The 23041-nt window shown below is 44.7% G+C and overlaps 1 protein-coding gene across 5 annotated transcripts; it reads left to right on the top strand.

Annotated features, from left to right (window-relative positions):
* Positions 1 to 209: 209 nt before the first annotated feature.
* Positions 210 to 22223, top strand: LOC119126948 (ras-specific guanine nucleotide-releasing factor 2). 5 transcript variants are annotated; one of them, XR_005098731.1, is made up of 30 exons: positions 211 to 807; positions 5637 to 5743; positions 5857 to 6004; positions 7970 to 8059; positions 8133 to 8269; positions 8410 to 8526; positions 8616 to 8695; positions 9305 to 9498; positions 9756 to 9865; positions 9972 to 10090; positions 10673 to 10833; positions 10905 to 10971; positions 11227 to 11363; positions 11570 to 11652; positions 12459 to 12707; positions 13038 to 13130; positions 14111 to 14559; positions 14859 to 14984; positions 15181 to 15270; positions 15374 to 15480; positions 16307 to 16419; positions 16636 to 16696; positions 17404 to 17507; positions 17585 to 17669; positions 18152 to 18349; positions 18662 to 18741; positions 18811 to 18928; positions 18998 to 19066; positions 20220 to 20833; positions 21017 to 22223. XR_005098731.1 is itself a non-coding variant. In XM_037258537.1 (29 exons), the coding sequence occupies exons 1-29, from the start codon at positions 394 to 396 to the stop codon at positions 20310 to 20312; spliced, it is 3987 nt and encodes a 1328-aa protein (XP_037114432.1). In that variant the 5' UTR covers positions 210 to 393; the 3' UTR covers positions 20313 to 22223. The 5 variants fall into 5 exon arrangements, 4 of the variants coding, with proteins under 4 accessions (XP_037114432.1, XP_037114431.1, XP_037114433.1 ...); XM_037258537.1 differs by having other exon boundaries at positions 210 to 807; positions 15181 to 15258; positions 20220 to 22223; XM_037258536.1 differs by having other exon boundaries at positions 20220 to 22223.
* The last annotated feature ends 818 nt before the right edge of the window (positions 22224 to 23041 follow it).

Below are 23041 nucleotides of genomic sequence, written 5' to 3'. Positions count from 1 at the left end.
CACTAGAGGGAGCCTACATACCGTGTCTTCTTCTTTTTTTTCGTGAAAGGTATGTGTACAGTGTGAATAATTTTGCCACTTCAGGTACATCTACAAGTGGAAGAAGACTCCTGAAGTCATAATAGCACAACATCGAAATGAAATTCTCGCTCCGCCTTTAACATCACACGGTGAGAGAGTCGGCCACGCAGGGAGGGAGGGGCTGGGGCTCGTGGTTACGTGGGTGCATGTCTGTGCCACACAGTTGACCACATCCAAAAGCCGATTACAGCTTATCTCTCTGTGTCATTTTATCCTCGTCCACTTGAGGCTTCTCGATGTTGTCAGACAAGCTGTGAGCGAGCGCCATGGATTCCTCATCGGCGTCTCCGGGCGCGTCGGCGGACGCAGCGCATGAGCCGGCGGGACAACTTTTACGCACTGCTCGGCGTCTCTGAGACACCTCGGCGGGGAAACCTTTCCCACGGAGATGGCCGAGCGTTGACCGTGAAGATAAAGAAGAAGTCAAAGAAGAATCGAGCTGCGCTTAGGATGCAGAAAAGCGTGCGTTACAACGAGGGCCACGCGCTCTTCTTGTCGGCTGTGGCGCGTAAAGAGGGCACCAAACGCGGCTTCCTGAGCAAGAAGACGGCTGAGAACAGCCGCTGGCACGACAAGTTCTTCGCCCTTTACCAGAATGTTCTCTTCTACTTCGACAACGAGCAGAGCGCGCGCCCCGCCGGGATTTACCTGTTGGAAGGCTGCACCTGCGAGCGCGCACCCGCACCCAAAATGTCCACCACGGGGAAAGAAGCCCTTGAGAAACAGGTGGGAAATGTTATCACAACACGACTCAAACACTGAACATTAGTACATCACCTACAAAAGGATAGAACTTGTGCAAACTGTTATTACAGTCAAAGTTGGCCAAATCTCACGTTAATCGTCATGAAAACATTTTTCAATCTTTACGTGTGGAAGGAAAATCTGGAAACTGCCTCCTTGAATAAAAATGGAATGGAGTTCTTGCTAACAACGCCATTCAAGTTACTGTTTTAAAATGCCACAATATTAGGTACCCACAAACTGTTAAATGACAGCAAATACATCCCCGTATTAAACACAATCATAATTTTCATTTTCAGTGCTGTAGAACTACATTGCGTCTAACTGGGGTGGTTTCTAATATTTGGACGTGAAGGTTACCTAAAATACGTTATCATCTTGTGGTTGTAGTTTTCTACTGCGTCATTCTTAGAGCTGTTTCTAATGTTTTGACTGATGTGAAGTAATCAAGATACGGGAAAAAGCTCCCAGTATTGCTGGATTTATCTTTTGAATGTTTTGGTTACTTTATGCAAGTCAAATCATTAGGAACAAGTTAGAGTGCTTTGTATGATGATGCGCTACACCATTTGGTAGCATCTTATTTTTTAAAGATGTTGCTTTTGCATGTCATTGCATAAAGCTCTGCATCGTTATGCCCGTGTAAAGTTGCATGAAAAAATAAAATACTGGTTGCGCCAGTTTCAGCAACACAGTTGGAACATCTCTGCAGCGTCTCAGTGCCTCCTCCCTGCAGGAGATCCTCCTCCAGGAAAGGAATGAGTTGCGCAATGCATTGACTTTCCTCTCCATGCTGCAGTAGAGATACAGTGGGCGACGTGATGTGGACTTTGAATGTGCTAATTATTGGACTGGTCAAGGTGAAGCGGGTGCCTCATTGTCACCCCTCAATTCCTCAAAGCACACGGTGGGAGAGCGAGGCGGCAACAAGTTGTTCTAGGTCAAGAAAACGAATATGCACGGTGTTCCGTCAATATATTGCGATTCATCCTTTGCGGCGTTTCTATTTAGCACGCTCCGTCTTGGTCAAAGGCCCATGGGGACACATCCTGACCATCAACAGTCCCTCGTGAAGTCAACGTGAAACTTAAAATGTAGAGTTGACAAGATTCATCGACGACTAATAAAATAATAATTGTTTTCATAATTGAGTAATCATGTATAGCCATTGTGTGAGGTACAGGTACTGTTTTTGTCGAGAAAACAAAATCACTCGATATGATGCAGTTGTGTTCCATGGTCAGTACGAAGTGAGCAAAATTTAACTATTCCTGATGTAGTAGATTGTGCAGGTCTATGAAATATTGTGCTTGTTAATTGGAAGAGGCTTTTTTTTTTTTTATTAAAACTCCCATTGCCAATTTAGCAATTTACCTCAAGGCCATTTCCATTTAACCTGTTCAATGAGATCTGCTGTTACTCTGACTGCACTTGGATGTTGCACGGCGGCGCTTGCGTTGTGATGTTTCTCGGCTGTCTTTCTCCCTCTGGCCTGTCTCACTCTCGCGCTACAGCTGTGACGCTTAATTAGGGTTATTTTCAATCTGCCCTAAGCTGCAAGCCTGTGTTCTGCCACGCATATTTTACAAGCATAGCCATGCACTCAGGAGCAAAATCAACTCATTACATTTTTTTTTTTTTTCCCCCAGCTATTGCTGATAGTCAACTTTAAGGGATTTGCTGCAGTGTATCACACCCCCACAGTGAGCCGCAGTCCAAGCGCACGAAGCCTGCTGCCTTTCCTCGTTGCGCGCCGTACTCGCACAAAGATACTAACCCTTCAAATCATTTGGAGTGCATTCACACTGGTCTGAATGGTTTCCACAGCGACGCCGCCGCTGCTATTTGAACACTGCATAGTTTGGCTTGGCATACGTAGAGAAGCGCACCATCTTCATGTATTGATTGTTGATCGCACAGTTCACTGGAGGACCTTTTTAAAACTGTTTTATTTTAGTTTGTTTTTTTTTAACTTGAGAAGGCTGGATGACACTCCCATGTTGTCGTGTCGAGGCTGTAGTTGCATCAAAACTGAACCAGGGCTACTGTTCCAGTACATTTCCAAATCAGCAGTTCTACAAAATGATTTTTGGTCTATAGCGCAAGACAGGATAACGACAACGTGCCTGCTTACAATGCCTCGAGCATCTGACAGTTCCTGGCCATGTGATTGTCTTTGCCTCTTTCCTAAGTTTAAAAGGGTCATCAAGGGCACCCACTTGGAAAAGGCAGATGACATCAAAATGGCGATACAGCATCCCAGAAGACTCCTTTTAGGAGTCCACGAAGACCGGATTACTATCTCCCATCCCCTATGGCAGATGTTTTTATATTGTGAAAGTCATATATTTTCAATATCAGTCGTGCATGCATTCTTCAGGCATCTAAAAGGGAATGAGCTTTTATACAGTCAAGTCCCGTTATGTTCTTGCTATGGCCGCCACACATGGATGAGAGGTGGTACGCACCCCACGGGGTCTTTGTGTCGTATAGTCTAGTGACTGTTAAAACCGTCAAGCGTCTGTGCTGAGCTAATAAGCCCCCACGAAGACGAAACAAACATAGTAAAGCAGATTTACAGTTGATCTCGACACTTGTTACGTCGTAAGAGGGAAATCCTCTATTTTACGACTGGCAGGTTGTATGCCCGCAAGCTTCCTGAAAGCGATGGACGAACATTGCAGGAGTCATACTATATGATTCAGATGTGGGAAAATGCTTCATAAAACATTTATTGAGAGGAAACAGAAGGGCTTCGTTACGATACATTTGCGCAAATATACCGTGTTGACTTTATGTGCTTGTCTGGTTGTGGATGGACAGACGGACGATGCGAACCTAATGAAGTCATGCTGTATAGAAAATGGATGCATACTGCATATGCTACTGGTGTACCTATTGTTACGTCCTCTTCTCTGAAAGCTTTTAAACCCTCGCCAATTATCATTGCAATTCCATTCTCTTGTGACTCTCAGTAAGAGTGGAACAAATTTGCCTCCTAATGCTTATGTCTCGATGTGAACTTTGTTGCTCTCAGTAGTCAAAACATCCTCCAGTTGCTTTTCGTCCCTGTTTTGTTGCCGCTTTAAGACAGTATGGAAAAAGTCGACTTGTTGGCCCTGTGGGAGTCCAGCAGAGGTAGATAATGAGAATAAGAAAGGAAGATTGGGAGCGGGATCCACAAGACTGGTGGGTGGGGACAACAACAGTGATCCCACTCAACGAGTCGAAACGTTCTTACAAATGACTTGTATTGTTTCTCGCGCTGGTTTAACCCTTTAATAGCCCACGGGTATCAGATATACTTGATGGAGTCATTTTTAGCCAAATCATAAATGCCACATAGCCAGAAAGGCATGCATGGTTTCATTCATAGTGTCTTTGAGGTCATGAATTCTAACCACTAAGCACGTCATAAGAAACCATTCCGTTTCACCTAATTGGTCCCTCATTTCCTTGAGAGCGGTTTCTCTCAAGATGAGGATTCAGGTGAGCAAGCGGACGAATTCAAATTGTGTTCCGAGTGCTTCATTGTTTCTAGAAGCGTTCGCCCCGCGTCTTTACATGTCTAAATGGAATTTCTTACAGTGCACTGAAAGCCCTCGGGGATTAGGAGGGTACATTGGAGACGATTTGAAGGGAGAGTGAGCATGTGAGTGATTCCGAAATGACTGTGTTGGGATGGGAAGATTTGTGTGTGTGAGTGAGAAAGCGCCCGAATACTCTTTCGGAGGGAGCTGCCTGTACAGGTCTCGTATTTAAAGAATGTGTAGCTAATGAGAGTCAAAATGTATAGAAACTAGGTGTTTCGCACAGAAAATCTTTCCATGTTTCATGTTCATTGACTGTCCCAATGTTTACATAATTTCCCTCCGCTTTGTAGTAACACAGCAACTTCTCTTCCATCTTTGTTCCCGAACTTGTAATGTGTAATCAAGAAAACTCCAAAAAACACAGAGAGGCATCGCGGAAGTACAAAACCCAGGCGGAAGACTCCGATGTGGCGTTGCCATGGAGACGCTCCCCTGTTAGACACAATTTCAAAACATCCACGTGCTCAAGAAATATTACGTAACAGCTCTTTTCTTCACTCTGTCTTTGGATGTGTTTTGGATCTGTGACAGTACAGATTAGCGTTGATGTAATAATGTCCTGGCAGTCAGTGAATCGAAGTGACAGGTGGTTTTAAAATAATAATAATAATAAAAAAGATCTGGATATGAGAAAGGAGATGCTGCTGTTTTTGTCCCAATAACCTCGGTGACTCCAGCCCATCTCAATAGCACCGAAGCCCGTCCGTTTTCCTCGGGGGCAAATGTCTCCGCCTCCTCTGGACTCTGCTCGCTTCACTGAATCCTCACTGAGACACAAAGGGATGAAAGCATGAGGAGATGCCGAGATGGGGGGGGGAGTGGATTTGGAGAGGAGCTAGAGTGGGATGAGAGGTGAAATGCGAAGAGAATGGACGGGAAGGGAGCAGAGCAAAAGTCCACTCGGCGCTCAAAGTCTTGTGTGATTTTGCTTGGCTAAGAATAGCAGCTCTTGTGCTAACCCAGTGCCCCGGGACACGGCCATTTGAATAAAAGCTTCACACAGTGCGACTCTGTGTTCCGCTCTCTAGGTGAGTGCCTGTGTTGGCGTGTGTCTGTGTATGCAGTATACATTTGAAGACCAGATTACCAAACAAAAAACAGGAGGCATGGCAGCTTTATTTTTATGTACGTATACGTGTAAAACAGCTCCATGACTGCAATGGAGGAATGCATTTTCCATATTTGACAAATTGGACGTTCTCTCATTTGCACCTACAGCACTACTTCCTGGTGGTGTTCGGCCACGATGGACAGAAGCCTCTGGAGCTGCGAACAGAGGAGGAAGTGGAGTGTGACCAATGGGTGGAGGCCATTCAACAGGCCAGGTAGACAACGAGACGGCAACTGACTCACTCTACATTTCATCGCCACATTCTTGCATTCATTCATCCAGCTGACATTTCTTCAACATCATAGAAGGACATCCCTTCCCTTTCAGTTATTCAGACATCATCATCGAGCGAGAGGTGCTTATGCAGAAGTACATCCACCTAGTCCAGATCGTGGAGACGGAGAAAGTGGCGGCCAATCAGCTGCGCACACAACTGGAGGACCAGGACACCGAGATTGAGAGGCTGAAAGCCGAGGTATCGACTAACACGCACGAGAGACACTTTATTAAGAGCCGTTTCAAACATTATGGCTTTACAAAGGCAATAATGACAATCTTTATGATTGACATTGAGTACATTACAACAAATCATATTATACTGTATCGCACTCATCAATGTATGTTCTACTTCTATCTTTTTGATTAGACTCTAATTGCCATGTAACGGCACGTGTTTACCTCTACAATAGATACTCCATATGACTTGAGGTTGGAGGCGTGTATGTGTGTTTGCGTGGAGGGATTGATCGATGCTCCCAATGTAGGAGGAAAATAAAGATGAGCCATTGCGTTTTTACACGCGGCCGACAAGCAACTGTTCTACTTATCTAACACACACACGCACGTACGCAGAGACAGACACTCATTCAGGCATTGATGACCTTTGCACCACTGTAAATCTTGATTGATTCCGCTCAAGTAAACACCCAACCACGGGTAATTATTGGTTTGTAGTACAAGAACGATCCATAGTGATGATTATTTCTCAAGTGAACAGTTAATGAGCGCGTGGCGACATTGTCATGACTGGATTGAAGAATAAGAAAACGATTGTGATAAAACGGCTGCCGAGCAGAATTTGTGAAATCGAGAGCCTCTTGCTGTTTCCTTAATACTGTTTGTTAGGGTGGTGTTCACTCTAACTTATTTTGCAAGAACCACACTGGAGACAAGTTAGTCGTTTTAGACACCTGCAGGTGGAGAGTTCATTCGTCGCGAACCCTAACACTGTTAAACACAACAGCGGAAGGACAGGGAAGACACCCCTCACACACACAAATATATAAAATATAAATGTAGTTGTGTATAGACGCCACAAGATGGCAGCAAAGCACTATTATCATATTAGACCAGGCTATGCCCTCTCTAAATGAAGCTCCTCCCCTTCACTCCCACATAGTTCCTTGTCACCAATCGTATCAAAGCTCTGAATATGCCTACCTTGCCTCGAATGAAATGTCACCAGATTCTTACTTATCCAACTCCCCATTGCACCAATATTCCCTCCCCAGGTGAAGCGCGAGTGCGCTATGTAGAATGGCCGCCAACGTGCTGCTGCTGCTGCTGCTTGGCGAACATGCAAGTTGTAGGCTAAGCAGCAATTGGCCCCAAAGGGGACCAGCAGCTACCATCTCCATAAATCACATCTCCACCGCCATGTTTTGTATTTTACATGTGAAGCCCTGCAGATCATCAAAATGCTAACAAAGGGCTTTCTTATTATTATTATTATTAGCGAACATCTGCTTGCGTAATGGGGCCGCACGTGAAAAAACATTATCATTTGAGAGCCAGCGCGCAGCCGGTGATTCGTCTCATTAAAAACGCACTCTTGCTTGTGTGTGCGTGTGTGTGTGTGTGTGTGTGTGTGTGTGTGTGTGTGTGTGTGTGTGTGTGTGTGTGGTGCTCTGTGTTTATGAATAATTAAAGCAGCTAGCCACTGTAAGTATCAACAGTTGGCAGCCTCCTCTTTGCAAGCATTTACATAATGTTGCTGCTCCAGCCAGTGTGTCAGGTTTTTGGTCTATCGAGTTTATTTTCAAGCACAAAAGCTGAAAGGCAAAACAACTAATGTTACCCACAGAAGCAGCTGCCGCCCAGAAGAAAAAAAAAAAAGCTTTTAGCAGCTCTGCTCGAGGTGAAAAAGGAATTATTTACAATTACCAGATGAAATGTGTTCCTTTTGTCTGAATCTGGAAAGATGGGCGGTGATTTTCTTGCCCTCCGCCAGGAAATGTCACGTTTTTAAATGCTCATAAAAGGGGCTGCCGCAGACAGAATAGATCTTTAAAAGCCTTTGCTGCCAGAAATATAATTTTCTGAGACAGAAGATTTTTTGCTTTGAACTACAGTATCAGTAAATGATTTTGTATCATGCACAATATCAACAATATTTTATTAATGATGTGTTAATCTGTTGTCGTATGATTTCTGTTTGCAGATCATTGCTCTGAACAAAACCAAGGAGCGTATGAGGCCTTACCACGTCAACCATGAAACAGAAGATCCAGACATCAAAAAGATTAAGAAGGTAAGTGTTTTCTACTGCCAAGCGTCTTCATCATTGGAACTGCTGCACGTCACTCGTGCTTGTCTGAATTCAGGTGCAGAGCTTCATGCGAGGCTGGCTCTGTCGCAGGAAGTGGAAGCTCATCGTGCAGGACTACATCTGCTCTCCTCACGCTGAGAGCATGAGGAAGCGGAACCAGATTGTCTTTAACATGGTGGAAGCAGAGACAGAGTAGGTGCTGAAATGATGCTAAATGAAACATGTCGTAGAGCGCTCGCCGGATCGCCTGAAATTGTCTCGTGTTTCAAAAATGATCATTTTTAATGATGCGTGTGGTTGAAATAATGCGGCTGGATTTTGTTTGACGGCAGGTACGTCCATCAGCTCTACATCCTGGTCAACTGCTTCCTCAGACCTCTGAGGATGGCCGCCAGCTCCAAGAAGCCCCCCATCAGCCACGACGACGTCAGCAGCATATTCCTCAACAGGTGCGCCCAGATTTACCTTCTAATCTAGCGGCAGACGTGTCAATTATGCCCAGCGAGCTGACAACAGTGAACGCTGTGTTGCTTCACAGTGAGACCATCATGTTCTTACATGAGATTTTCCACCAAGGCTTGAAGGCCAGAATCGCCAACTGGCCCACTCTGGTGCTAGGTAAGCAGCTGCATGACTTCACACACACACGCACACACCAGATTTTTTGGGGGGGCTTGACTAATGGGGTCACGGTATGAGTCGCACCCTCCCCACTCACTTGAGCACCTTTGTTTACATTTCAAATTTATAGTTGGCCACTTTTATGGATTCAGTGTTGATTGACAAACGGATCCATCGGAGGATATCTCAATAATAAAGCCCGACGATCAAGTCAATGTTTAAATCCTCGTTGTATATTTGGGTCCAATGACTCACTGGTCTTGTTTGAAACAAGTGCCTAACCACTTTAGAAATGATGTAACTGACATGATAACTTTGGTTCACACCTACCTCCATGACCTGCAAGAGAAAATCGTGGGCCAAATGAATTTGTACAGCATTGTCAAATGTCGTACAGACCAGTAGGTAGGTTCGTTGACGGATGGATGGAAGGAAGGAAGGCGTTACTTTTTCATCACACGGAGCAAATATAATAATAAAATAAATAGTCTTCTAATCTAATATGATATAGGAATAAATATGTTTTTTTTATGTTTAGTATGGTATATAGATTGAATTCATGATCATTTATCACATTGTCAAGCTGATTGTGGATGTCGTTTCCAGCTGACCTTTTCGACATCCTGCTGCCCATGCTGAACATCTATCAGGAGTTTGTGAGGAACCATCAGTACAGCTTGCAGGTTCTGGCTAACTGTAAGCAGAACAGAGATTTCGACAAGCTGCTCAAACAGTACGAGTCCAACGCCGCCTGCGAGGGGAGGATGCTGGAGACCTTTCTCACTTACCCCATGTTCCAGGTTGGCACACACACACACACACACACACACACACACACACACACACACACACACACACATCGCGTGGTTTCATGAGAACTCCTGCAGGAAAACGTTCCTATTATTCTGCTATTTTTCGAATTCTTCATTCATCTGGTGAAGAAAATTCATGTCAATTAATTAACTTTTCAACAATATTTTCTTTGAGATTCACCCGTAGGCTCGGTCTTAACTAGAAAATAAAGTTCTAAATTATAGTATGTTTTCTCTCGTCTAAGATTCCTCGCTACATCATCACCCTGCATGAGTTATTGGCTCACACGCCTCACGAGCATGTGGAGCGCAAGAGCCTCGAGTTTGCAAAGTCCAAACTAGAGGAACTGTCCAGGTAAAGATTTTCTTTTTCTCGTGAACATTTATACTATTGTCCCCTTTGTTCTTAACACTGACAATTGTGTGTGTGTGTGTCTGTGTGTGTGTGCGTGTGTGGTCAGAGTCATGCACGACGAGGTGAGCGACACCGAGAATATTCGTAAGAATCTGGCCATCGAGAGGATGATCGTGGAAGGTTGTGACATCTTGCTGGACACCAGCCAAACGTTCGTCAGGCAGGGTGAGTCTTTATCGTTTCGATAACAAGGGTTCGACTGCAGACCATGTGATAACATCTTGCCCCATCTACCACCATCCTAATGGGGGCCCATGGTCTGACCTCCATAGATGACACTCAAGTCAGCTGGCTAACTGACACTTGCCCCCAAATATAACATCAGCACCTTCAAGGAACCGTCTCCTCCAATACGAAGAAGAACAATGGTTAAAATAAGGCGTAAAATGGAACCTTGATTCAATGCATCGAGATATTTTTGGCCTAAAGACACCCAATGCAGAACAAAATTATTGTTTTGTACCTTCTTCGTAGCCTCAAAATATGCAACGCGATAAGTACCAAATTATTGTAGCTTTTTTGTTTTTTTTTAAATCCAAACATACCTTATTCAATAAGGACAATAATGGTGTGCAGCCGCTCACATTGAAGAGCTAATGTCGATACATGCCCCTGCTAACATGGCGGTCAAGTATGTACATGAATTGCACTTTGATGGCAAAGTCGCCCCTGTCAAAATGGCCACCAGTGGCTCCACACATTTGTCAATTTGAGGCAATAGTCTTGAACCAACGGCGCTCTCTTCAGGCTCCCTCATCCAGCTGCCGTCGGTGGAGCGAGGCAAGCTCAGCAAAGTGCGACTGGGCTCGCTCTCTCTGAAGAAGGAAGGCGAGAGGCAGTGCTTCCTCTTCACAAAGCACTTCCTCGTGTGCACGCGCAGCTCCGGCGGAAAATTGCACCTCCTCAAGGTGACGCCAGCTCTGCTTTCTTCAACCACTATTCCCACTTGCGCTCGCTTGACCGCACTTTTTGCTCGCAGCAAGGCGGCGTCTTATCCCTCATCGACTGCACTCTCATCGAGGAGCCGGACGCTGGCGATGAAGACTGTAAGTTCTCTTTTGCCATCAGGGGAGGTTAATTGGATGTCAGCCGAATGAGTCCTCTTTAAATATCAGCAGCTCTCTTTTAAAGACCAGGTTAGGATCTTTTGACATTAACTGTCCATTAAATTGATTTATGGCGAGGATGTAGAAACAGACTTCAATATGGAACACGGATTGACGTTTTTTATTTTAGCAGATCAGGAAGTGAAAAAGGCCTCACGTACAAAACGAGTGAATGCCACTTGCATGCGTCTTCAGCGAAAGCTGGAGGTCAGGTGTTCGGTCAGCTCGACTTCAAGCTGGTGGTGGAGCCGGCTGACTCGGCTTCGTTCACCGTGGTTTTGCTGGCGCCCTCGCGACAGGAGAAGGCTGCGTGGACCAGCGATATTAGCCAGGTGACACACACACAGAATAACAAGAACCAAGTCCCCGCTGGGCTTTGTGGAGGCATAGTGATACGTAAACACCTACGTGGTGCGGCTCCCTGGAGGTGAGTTCAGCTCGGCGCCTTTCACAAACACACACAAGCTCGGCGTAGGGACGTGAACATTTCTTCTCAAAAAGTGGTTTATATGGACTCATTTGTTGTGTCCCACTTCAGTGTATCGATAACATTCGCTGCAATGGTCTGATGACCAGCGTCTTTGAGGAGAACTCCAAAGTCACCGTGCCTCACATGATCAAGTAAGTGTGTGAAGAGGAGGCGGCCATTTTTTGATGCGCATGTTGCAAAACATCAAGCACATGTGGGTGGTGACGTTTTAAACGTGTTGATTCTGACCCCCCCCCCCAAAATATTCTTTTTTTATTATTATTATGCTTCCTTTCTTGGTTATTTTGGTTTCAGAACTATGATCTGACATGCTTTTCATTCTTTCTTTGCAATACAGTGGAACCTCCAAGGTCGAACACAATGGATTTGGGATATTGCAACACCCATTGGAAATAATGGAATGAGAATTAAACTGTTCTAGGGCTCAAACGTCACCAAATTCAAAATTTAAATGGAATTTGTTTTAACCGGACAATGTTTTCAGTAATGTGTGGAACAACTGCAATTACTGTTAAAACATAAAAAAAAGAGATGTTTTCATTCGAACCACTCTTTGTGTTGCGGCTTGGAAAACAAAGTTACAAGGTGCTTCATGTTATCAGTTGCCATGCAAATGAAAAATAAGTCAACTACTTTTAAACCAAGAAATACATTTCAATGTCTTGCAAGTATAAAAATATGCGAATAATAGGGTGTCATTTTTAACGCATACTAATGCAAGTTATTAAAATCATTTGAATAGAATTGCGTTGAAATGCAAAATTCAGTTCAACAGCCAAATCTGACATTTTGCTCACATTCCGACGTGAGCTTTAGAGGTTTCAGTGTATACGTTTGAATTCAAATCCAATTGGAATTCATTTCTTGTCATGCTTTGCAGCAGCAGTCACCCACGCTTGTGTTGTGTGTGTGTGTGTGTACGTGTGTACCTCATCAGATCCGATGTGCGTCTCCATAAAGATGATGTTGACATTTGCTTCAGCAAGACGCTCAACTCCTGCAAGGTCCCGCAGATCCGCTACGCCAGCGTGGAGCGTCTGCTGGAGAGGCTGACCGACCTGCGCTTCCTCTCCATCGATTTCCTCAACACCTTCCTGCACACGTACAGGATCTTCACGGCGGCCAGCGTGGTCATGGACAAACTGGCCGACATCTACAAGAAGCCCTTCTCTTCCATTCCCATCAGGTCGCCCGCCGCACACGCCCAGAAACACACCGATCGATCAATCCAGTCATTTTGAGCCAAAATAACGTAACTGTTATGAATGTAGGTGATTCACTAGCGTGTATGATATTATTTTAGTCACGTATGATTGCGGAAAAATGGATCCACACGCTGTCCACGTCCGTGCATTTCTTCCAAATGAGCTCATCAGACCAGCGTTTTATGTGCTTTCCCGTGTTGGCAATTGAAAGACAACAACAAGAGTGCTCATTTTGACAACCCCCCCGCCCCTCCCGCCCTTCATGGAACTGACGTGTCCTTGTCCTCCACCGTGCCGCGTCCAAACTGCAGGGCGCAGTACCACTCATTTGACCGTCTGTCCATCTCATCCATCTGTCCCGACTACAGTCTGAAGATCAAGAAGATAGCCATGGATCCGTCCAAGTAACCAGCTCCACTTCTTTGTCTTTTGTCTGGTCTGTCCTACCTTCTCCGCTCTCTTTTAGTCTTGCCCACCTGATGCATGGCTGTCTAATGCCGTCCGTCTTTTGGATGAACGGACACAGGAGAAGGATTTATGTTGAGTGCGGCATGTTCTGTTCTCACATCCTTGCATCCGTAGCGATTGACTTGTCCCTCCCCTGCTGCCTGCAATAACCTTCTTCTCCTTTCATTTTCCCCTTTTCAATCTCGCTATGCAATTTCTGCTTGTTGTTCACGATGGCTGTGTTCAGCTTCGATTAGGGCAGAGTGCAATTGTTTTGATTTATTGTCGAGTTTTTTTCCCAAAGACAGTTCAGTCCTAAGATGATAGCTAGCGGTTATGAAAGTGGATGCTTTTTGAAGGTGTGAAGAAATTGAAGACTAAGAAAAGAAAAAAACGTCTTTTCAAAAAGGAAAAGTGCTTGTTGAAAACCAAAGGCAAAATTCATCTGAATTACAAAGTATTTGAATGGACTGTGTAAGCAGCATATGGACAAAAGTTTGGTGACTCGAAAAAAACTATTGGCACAGTATAAGGAACAAAACTAAAACCATTTTTTAAATTGTAATTTAAAACAATCAGCGATATAATAAATCATCAGAAATACATTCGTGAAAAGACTTTCACCAGGATTTAATTAGAATATATTCATAATTATAATAATAATTGACCAGAAATTGCGCTTGACCCCTACATTTCTCATTCATCTTAATTTTCTAAAAATACATTTGTCTAATTGTGTCAAACTAGCTGACATAGCCAAAAAAAAAAGTTTGTTTACAAGCACTGCTGCACTGAAGGGTTATAGCACCACAACATCAAGAGATACAAGGCACTACTGAATTGTAAAGCTCTGTTCAGATGAATGAGCATTGTTCCTCGGTCCGACTTTGCTTGTGTTCCAGTTTTTGTAAGAGAGGTCTCCATGTTCCCTTTGTAGGTCCCTGGAGCTGTTCTTTGCCACCAACCAAAACAACAGGAGCGGCGAGCACATAAATGACAAATCTCCTCGTCTCTGCCGCAAGTTCTCCTCTCCCCCTCCTCTCTCCATCTCCTCCCGCACTTCTTCGCCCGTGCCCGCCCGAAAGCTCTCCCTGCACTCGCCTGTCAGCGGCAGGGTGGGCGGGCTGGACCTAAGCTGTCCTCTCTCAGGCCTGAATTGCAACACGTCGCCGTCGGCCGCCGGCAGCCCCACGTCGGCTCACACCCCCCAGACCCCGACGCCGACCGCCTCTTCTCCCCCTCTTTCTTCCTCCACCTCTCCACCGCAAGACCAAGTGCCTCCCCTTCCCTCGTCTCCCGAGCAGAGTCCAAGCCAGTGCGCCGAGGGGGACGACGTTCCCAGGATTGACCCTTTTTGTGGCAAACTGAGACGGAGCATACGCAGAGGTCAGCGATCCATCGTAATTGTGCTATTTTTGATCAGCAAGTCGGATGGGTTGGCCTTGCTGTGGCTGTACGGCCCTCTCCGAATTCCATTTTGTGGCTGACACGCGTTAGAGACTCATCTGCGTGTTCATCATTATTCAAGTCCGCCTGTGAGCCGTAATTAGGACCGGGCTTATATTAGATATAATTGACACGGCGGATTGCCGAACAAAAATGCCGCAAAGAGTCAGAAGGTGACTTAGGCTAGTTGAAATAGGTATGGCCAAAGAAAAAACATGTAGATCCACTATCTGTTCTAGCTGTCTTGGAGTCAGCGTCACTAGAGAAAATCCTTCCCGAGTCTCCTCAAAGCAGCGAAGCCGGAGACATGTCCCCTTGTCGCTCGCCGTCCACACCGCGACACCTCCGCTTCAGGCCACCGGGAGGTAAGAGTTTACATGATGCAAAAACATGATTCTCAAAAGCTGAACAAAGTTCAAATCAAACAGACAAAACAAAAACTTGACCACATTTCGATTCCAAAAAAAACTACAAAATTAAAATGTCGGGCCTTTTCAACGACATGACAGCATTTTCTTCGTGTTTTCTTCACCTACTGTCATGGTTTTGATTTTCCTGCAGCCCAGTCGGGGGAGAACTCTCGCTGCCCAGTTTCTCCTGCCTCAGCTTTTGCCATTGCCACAGCCGCAGCGGGGCACGGCACGCCACCAGGTACACACCAATGGCATCAGCCTAATAAAGAGAGTGGGAAAAAAAAAAACATACTGCCCTGTAATTATGATGATGACCGCGATAATGAAGATCTCTGTTCTAGTGTTCAACAACTCCGAAAGAACTTGTGACAAAGAGTTTATCATTCGGCGGGCTGCAACCAACAGAGTTCTAAACGTGCTGCGCCACTGGGTCTCCAAACATTCACAGGTAAGTGTGTGTGGGGGGGGGGGTTGGGATCCCATCACTTCATTAAAGCCGCAGTATAGTTCGTGCTGGTGCATTCATCTCTCATCCTGACACGCTTGCAGCCACCTCGCAACCGTTGTTGTACAGTCAGATGGGTCAGCGGTTCCTCTAATGAACGCCACTTGTCTGCGGAGGCGTGCACCAAGTTCAACTGCATTGATCCGCCATATGACTTTTCTTCAATCATATTAAACACTGTCAGCCCTCCTTTTACACACACACGCACACACACACACACACTGAAAGGGCAAAGGAGCTTGTTAGAGGGGACCTTTGGGAATGCGTGATGGGGAAGAAGAAACAAGTGAAAGGCTTTGGGAAGACGAGAAGGTTAGCCGAGGTGAACAATTTCACATTGGTGACTGATAATCAATGGCATAGGGGAGATGATAGAAGACATTTGTTGACCATGAGGTGGATTCAAAATGTTTAAGGGACACAAAATAAATTAAAATAATTGTTAAAAAAAACAACAACACCACCACCCACAGCTGTGGGTCAGAGTGGTGCTATTACATATATTTGCAAAGTGATCATGGTCATTGTTGATCAAATCCACCTACATCGCATGACACAACCTGCGCCACAACTTAGACCGGCTTTTAGCCGCTCTAAAATTTAGTCATCTTTTGGTCACAAAATTGAAATAACCAAAAATCGGGACAGTCAGCAGCGGGTACTGCAAATGTTAGAGATAAACATACGTATTCACTGTAATTTTTTCAACTTCTTCACACTTACACACGATTTGCGTGCTTTGAGTTGATCCTTTTGTTTGTGCAATGAGGACTTTGAAATGAACGGAGAACTGAAGATGTCAGTCATCTGTCTCCTGGAGGAAGTCCTCCGAGACCCGGACCTTTTGCCTCAGGAGAGGAAAGCCACTGCCAACATACTCAGGTACACAGCACACTCATTCTGCCTGTTGTTTTATTAACAACACATGAAGATAAAATATTCTGTATGATGCCTTGTCTTTGTCATGTGTTGTATAATTAATATTCAGCTGACAGTATCAATCAAAACCGAGCATGATTAATTCAGTGCAGCAGTACGTGTCAATAAAGTTGTCTTTTTCCCTTCTTACCAAGCAGTTTGTTTGTTTGTTTCCCTTAGTGGCCTCTCTCAAGATGAGCAGGAAGACGCCCAGCTGAGGATAGAAGACATTTTACAGATGGTGACAAAACACGCACGCATAAACACTCTTTGGTCAAAACATGTAATGGTGTGATGCCATTCTGCACTCATTCAATTGTTACAGTTAGTGGCAAACTTCAGTTACTCTATCCCCGTGGAACCAAGCAACTCATCATTTTGTTTTGAAAATGTGTGTTTTATGACTGCTCTTACTTTTATGGAAGGGGCCTCCCCGATGTACTTAAATATTGACGCTCGTCGTGTGCACAAGTACAACTTTAATTTCCCTGGTTACTCTATAGCGCCGCTCCCAGAACAACGGGACCTTCAGTTGTCCTCATGGAGTAATGGCCGAGGAGTGCCCACACACACACACACACTTACACACACACACAAAACTCAGGACCGTAAATTTGTCTGCACGGTACCATGTCCTCTAGAGACAATGACCATAAAAACTGCTCTTCATCATCAATTGTGTTATTAGCTGTAGTACAATGAGCCATTAATCTGTGTGTGATATTTTTACAGACTGTACTTTATAGAAACATAGACAGATGACATCATTTAAATGCATGTACAAAAAAACACGTTGATGCTTTTTTTAATTTGATCGACAATGTGCTTCTCCTTTTGCTGTTTACACACACTGCACACACACACATGATCTACTTTTTATTTGTTTGTTACTTGTCTGTAAGCTGTTTGTGCAAAGTCACACGTGTTGGTATTTATGTGTGTGTTCAGGCCGACTGTCCCAAAGCGGAGTGCTTCGAGTCTCTCTCTGCTATGGAGCTGGCCGAGCAGATCACGCTGCTGGATCACATCGTCTTCAGGAGCATCCCATACGAGTCAGTCGTTTTCTTCTTATATTGCATTTTAAAAGCTGTCTTTGCGACACATTAGATTTTCATTTTCCCTCCCTTAGAGAGTTCCTTGGCCAAGGCTGGATGAAGTTTGATAAGACAGAGAGGACCCCATACATCATGAAAACAAGTCAACACTTCAATGATGTGGGTGTCGTTCAAATTATTTTATTACAATGGCGTATTAGTGTCACCCAGCGAGGGGGGGACGAGATTTAAAATCGTCATGACGATTAAAAATCATCATGATGCGATTAAAAGTCATCATAATGAGATTAAAATGATACATTTAAAGATATGATGAGATTAAAAATCGACTTGACGAAATTTAAAGTTGTCATGACGAGATTAAACTTAAAAAGTTGTCTTAGAGTTTGAATTAATTACGGATTTTTTTTACAATAACGTGAAGAAAAAAAGTTGAATATTAACAATTACGTGTGGAGCTTGAATAAAAATAAATAAAACTGAGACAAAAATAATTCAAATTTGGTTGAGTTAATGCAACAAATATTGCAGGACTCCTAACAATATAAATGAGCAGTGGGCCGGGTTAAAGAACGGAACGGGCTGAAATGGCCTGTCCTTGCTCTAATATGCTGCATCCATTTTTTTGCTGGTGTTCTCAGATGAGCAATCTGGTGGCCTCGCAGATCATGACCCACACGGACGTGGGCTCCAGAGCCAGCTCAATAGAGAAGTGGGTGGCGGTGGCCGACATCTGCCGCTGCCTCAACAACTACAACGGCGTGCTGGAGATCACGTCGGCGCTCAACCGCAGCGCCATCTATCGTCTGAAAAAGACCTGGGCTAAAATCAGCAAGCAGGTGTCTCGTCACGCCGCTCAGCCCGAGGGGCGCTTGGGTTGATAAATGTTAACCTTTGCGAGGATTATCGAATTGTTTTGTGTACAAATGTCCCCCCCTGGAGGTAGATTGGCTGCGATTAGACTTGCAGAGAAAATGTAGCTTGCCAATCGGGGCTTGACATTACCACCTGCAAATTTTATCTGTGGTGGCTGATGACATCACTTGCCCTAGCTACCTTGTTACGGGGCGTGTACCTCGCAAGGATCGGCACTTGACAAATGTATTTTCCGTCTTGTGTCGTGACTGACCCCATGTTCTGCTGCTGCACAGACAAAAGCGCTGATGGATAAGCTGCAAAAAACGGTGTCCTCGGAGGGAAGGTTTAAAAATCTGAGAGAGACTTTGAAAAAGTGAGCCCTCTTCTCAAATGTTTCTCAGCATTGCACGGCTTCCTTCCCACTTTCTGTTTGTCACCTCAGTTGCAACCCTCCATGTGTGCCCTACTTGGGAATGTACCTGACGGACTTGGCCTTCATTGAGGAGGGAACGCCCAACTTTACAGAAGAGGGACTTGTTAACTTTTCCAAAATGAGAATGGTACTGTACTTACTGTAAGTCCCAAAGTGCATTGTGACGTAATGGTTGGACTTTTTTTTGTTTTAATAGATTTCGCACATCATCAGAGAGATCCGACAGTTCCAGCAGACACCCTACAGGATAGAGCATCAGGTGAAGGTAAATGACTCTCAGCTCATCTTCATCAACATCATCAGTTATCAGGTGGTTGGGGACCGCTGATCTATACTATTCGCTTGTGAGCTGCTCCATGAAACCATATACGTACCTTCCATGCAATGCAAGCGTGGGTTCCATAGTGTAGTGGTTAGTGCCCTGGACTCTCACCCCAGCGACCCGAGTTCAGATCTCAGTGGAGCCGAAAATATTTTATCATGGAAAAATTTGCAACACAGTTGCACTTGGGCTGCCCCATAAAACCATACACCTGAGGGCTAGGGCTGGAATTAGGGTTAGACCTAGGGTTAGGCTTAGAGCTAGGGTTAGGGTTAGGGCTGAAGTTAGGGCTAGGGTTAGGGTTAGGGTTAGAGCTAGGGTTAGGGTTGGGGCTAGGGTTAGGAGTTAGGGTTAGGGCTAGGGTTAGGGTTGGGGCTAGGGCTAGGGCTAGGGTTAGGGTTAGAGCTAGGGTTGGGGTTAGGCTTAGAGCTAGGGTTAGGGGTTAGGGTTAGGGCTAAAGTTAGGGCTAGGGTTAGGGTTAGAGCTAGGGTTAGGGTTGGGGCTAGGGTTAGGAGTTAGGGTTAGGGCTAGGGCTAGGTTTAGGGTTGGGGCTAGGGTTAGAGCTAGGGTTGGGGTTAGGCTTAGAGCTAGGGTTAGGGGTTAGGGTTAGGGCTGAAGTTAGGGCTAGGGTTAGAGCTAGGGTTAGGGTTGGGGCTAGAGTTAGGGTTAGGGTTAGGGCTAGGGTTAGGGTTAGGGTTGGGGCTAGGGTTAGGGTTAGAGCTAGGGTTGGGGTTAGGCTTAGAGCTAGGGTTAGGGGTTAGGGTTAGGGCTGAAGTTAGGGCTAGGGTTAGGGTTAGAGCTAGGGTTAGGGTTGGGGCTAGGGTTAGGAGTTAGGGCTAGGGTTAGGGTTGGGGCTAGGGCTAGGGTTAGAGCTAGGGTTGGGGTTAGGGTTAGTGCTAGGGTTAGGGTTGGGGCTAAGGGTTAGGGCTGGAGTTAGGGTTAGGGCTAAGGTTAGAGGGTTAGGGTTGGAGTTAGGGTTAGGGTTAGGGCTAGGGTTAGGGTTAGACCACTGAGCTACAACACAGAAATTATCTATCAAACACATATTCCAAATGTCTATGTGGATACAAGAATGGGCATTATCGTTGCCATGCAGGTGACCCAGTACCTCCTGGATAAAACGCTGATCATGGATGAAGATACTCTCTATGACCTCTCACTGAAGATTGAGCCTCGGCTTCCTGCCTGATCGATAGCCGTCATTGAGAGCCTGCCAAACCTGACCCCCTCCCACCCCACTCTTTGCCGAGGTCCACATCCCATGTGATCTCAAGTGATCAAATGAAGATGAAGCCTGGGAAAGGTCTTGAATCTGCAAGCAAAATGCGACTGGTCCGTGGATCGCATGAGGGAAATTGAGGGTTTTGACGAAACGGTGTGCCGTGTCGTGCCGGGCCCGCGTTCACCGTTCCTCAGCGTGTTGCCGCTCGCTAGGAGGGACTGGATCTAAAGAAATGTAGCATACGGAGAGGGCGTGGCAGCGAGATACCTTAGCTAGCGTCTCCGTGTTGTCGTCTGTGTTGTGTTGAGCCTCGTCCTTTTGCAAGAGCCCCGCCCCCTAAAAATGCTTTCCTCTGCATGATTTTGGCTTGGGACATAAATGTCTGGCTTTCAGCTTCATCTCTGACTCCAACCAATTAGCACTTATGCATCCTTGGGAGCTTGGTATGGCATGCATGGGGTGTTGAACTTGTTTATGCCAGAGACCACGTTGTCGTTCGGGTTTTAAGTTCAAAAGTCGCTTCATATTCAGTACCGATCGACCGCTCCAAATTCCCCGTACGTAAGTGTTAGTGCAAACGATTGTTTGTCTATGTGGGCCCTGCGGTCGGCTAGCGATCGGTTCGGGGTGTGCCCCGCCTTCTGCCCAAAGTCAGCTGGAATAGGCTCCAGCACATTTGCGACCATCAGATGGATGGATGGATGGATGGATGGACGGACGGATCCTAATTGCACCAGATAACCATGGATACCAAGAAGGCTCTCAAATTCTTATAAAATAGGGAGAGTGCTTCATTGAGTGCCATGTAAGAGAATAATAATAATAAATCTAGAAAAATAAATCTAGAAAACGGAAATGGTTATTGATTACACTATTATCACCACAATTAAGTCCTACGTTGTTTCCATATTTTCAGCAATTACCTTAAAATATTTTGAATATATTTTTAGAAACATTAAAATATGATTTCACTCAACGTAGAAAATCTGATATTTTGATCAAATTGATGATTTAATAGGTACCTTTAGCTAGCCAGTTAGCATTCATTTTGAAAAATAAATGATAGAATAGTAAGAAGAAAAAAACAAGTGGCCTTCTCATGCGCAACTCCCGTTAATTCACAGTCGATGAAAAGGACTCGTGTTGTATTGTCTGCATGTTCATGCTACAACTGATAAAACAATAGCGCCCTCTAGTGTTGTAAAGAGCTCTATTGTCCCAAAGCTTTTGCAGCTGTTCAGCATTTAGAATTTTTTGCACTCTCTGAGATGTAGCTTTGCTTGAGTGATGTTACGACGCTGTTATCACACATATTTGATTTGTTTCTCTTTTTTTCAGGGATACAATAACTCCCCAGGAATTGGAAAATATTTTCAATTGTTATGCTGTGAATATTCATTTTACTCTCACGTCTCTATCGCTCTCCGGCATTACAGGGCCAGGCTCTTGTGTGACAAGAAATCTGTTTGCTGTGAAGGGAAAAAAATATTTGAATGTTAAAAAGAAAAAATGTAGCATTTGAATAATCCAAACGTGTTTGTGTATTGCTCATATGATGCATGTACACAACAGCTGCATGTTGTGCATGTCTGACCTCTGCTTCTCTGGATTATTATGGTCTGCCTGCGTGTCTAGCTGTCAGGGGGTACACGTTTATGTTCATGTACCTCACTAGGTCCTAAATGAGCCTGTTATGTTTTTTTGTACTGCGCTTTGCCATTTGAAGTGGCAAATGTTAAATGGTGGCTGGGGGCGCCAATCATGGATGCTGTGTTCGTAATGTAAAAGTCCTGTTTTCACGTTTGCGTGTTTGTTACTACTGTATCAGTCTGCATTTTTCACTCGCTGATGCAGGAAAATAAATCAACATGCCTTACATGTTGGATTTTTTTTTTTTTGCAAGCCACCCAATGCGAAGGTTAGGTTGCTCATAATCCATGCATTTTCTATTGCGCATATTCTCATTTTTAGAATTTGAACAACCTTTCCTTGTGGGTTAACTTGCTCAAACAAGAAAGTTCCTAAGCAAAAAGCATAATTCAAACAGGCCCACATGCTTGGCATTTCTCTGAGACATACACATCACAGATCTTCTTGACCGTGGGTGTCAAACAGTTTTTTTGTCTCTGGCCACTTTTTCGATTCGTTATGACAGTGAAACCAAATAAAGGTTTAATTGTCTCATCATATTATCACATATTACACACAAAATGATAGATTGGAGTGATGTGCATTCCAGTTCTTTTAAGTGAACTGAATCTTTAGAATCAGTTCACTCAAACGAATTGTTCCCACACACACACACACACTGATCTTTTTTTTTTTTTACTTCAATAACACACACAACTAAGCAATACACCAGACAAAAAACAATCAAGTAAACCCACGGTAATGTCGACAACGCACACGTTTTTCTCTATATTACAGCATCCCGTGGGAACAACATATACATCAAACAATACAACTACCCCCCCCCCCCCCCCCCAACAAAATATTATATATAATAATAATAGGCTACTCTCTTTCTGTGGCCATTAGTGTTGGCTCGTGAGTGACCGGATTTTTTCATCAGTGAACGAGAGTGAACGAATCACTTCCTATCTTTTTTCAGTTCATATGATTTGTCGTGGATTGCATTTCCCGTTCACCAACCGAACGGATCTATGAGTGAACGAGTGAGTGAGTGATTTGCATTT

The sequence above is a fragment of the Syngnathus acus genome, chromosome 9 (assembly GCF_901709675.1).
Source record: "Syngnathus acus chromosome 9, fSynAcu1.2, whole genome shotgun sequence".
Taxonomy (NCBI): domain Eukaryota; kingdom Metazoa; phylum Chordata; class Actinopteri; order Syngnathiformes; family Syngnathidae; genus Syngnathus; species Syngnathus acus.
The sequence above is the reverse complement of the archived record's forward strand: the minus strand, read 5'-3'. Positions and strand labels throughout refer to the sequence as shown.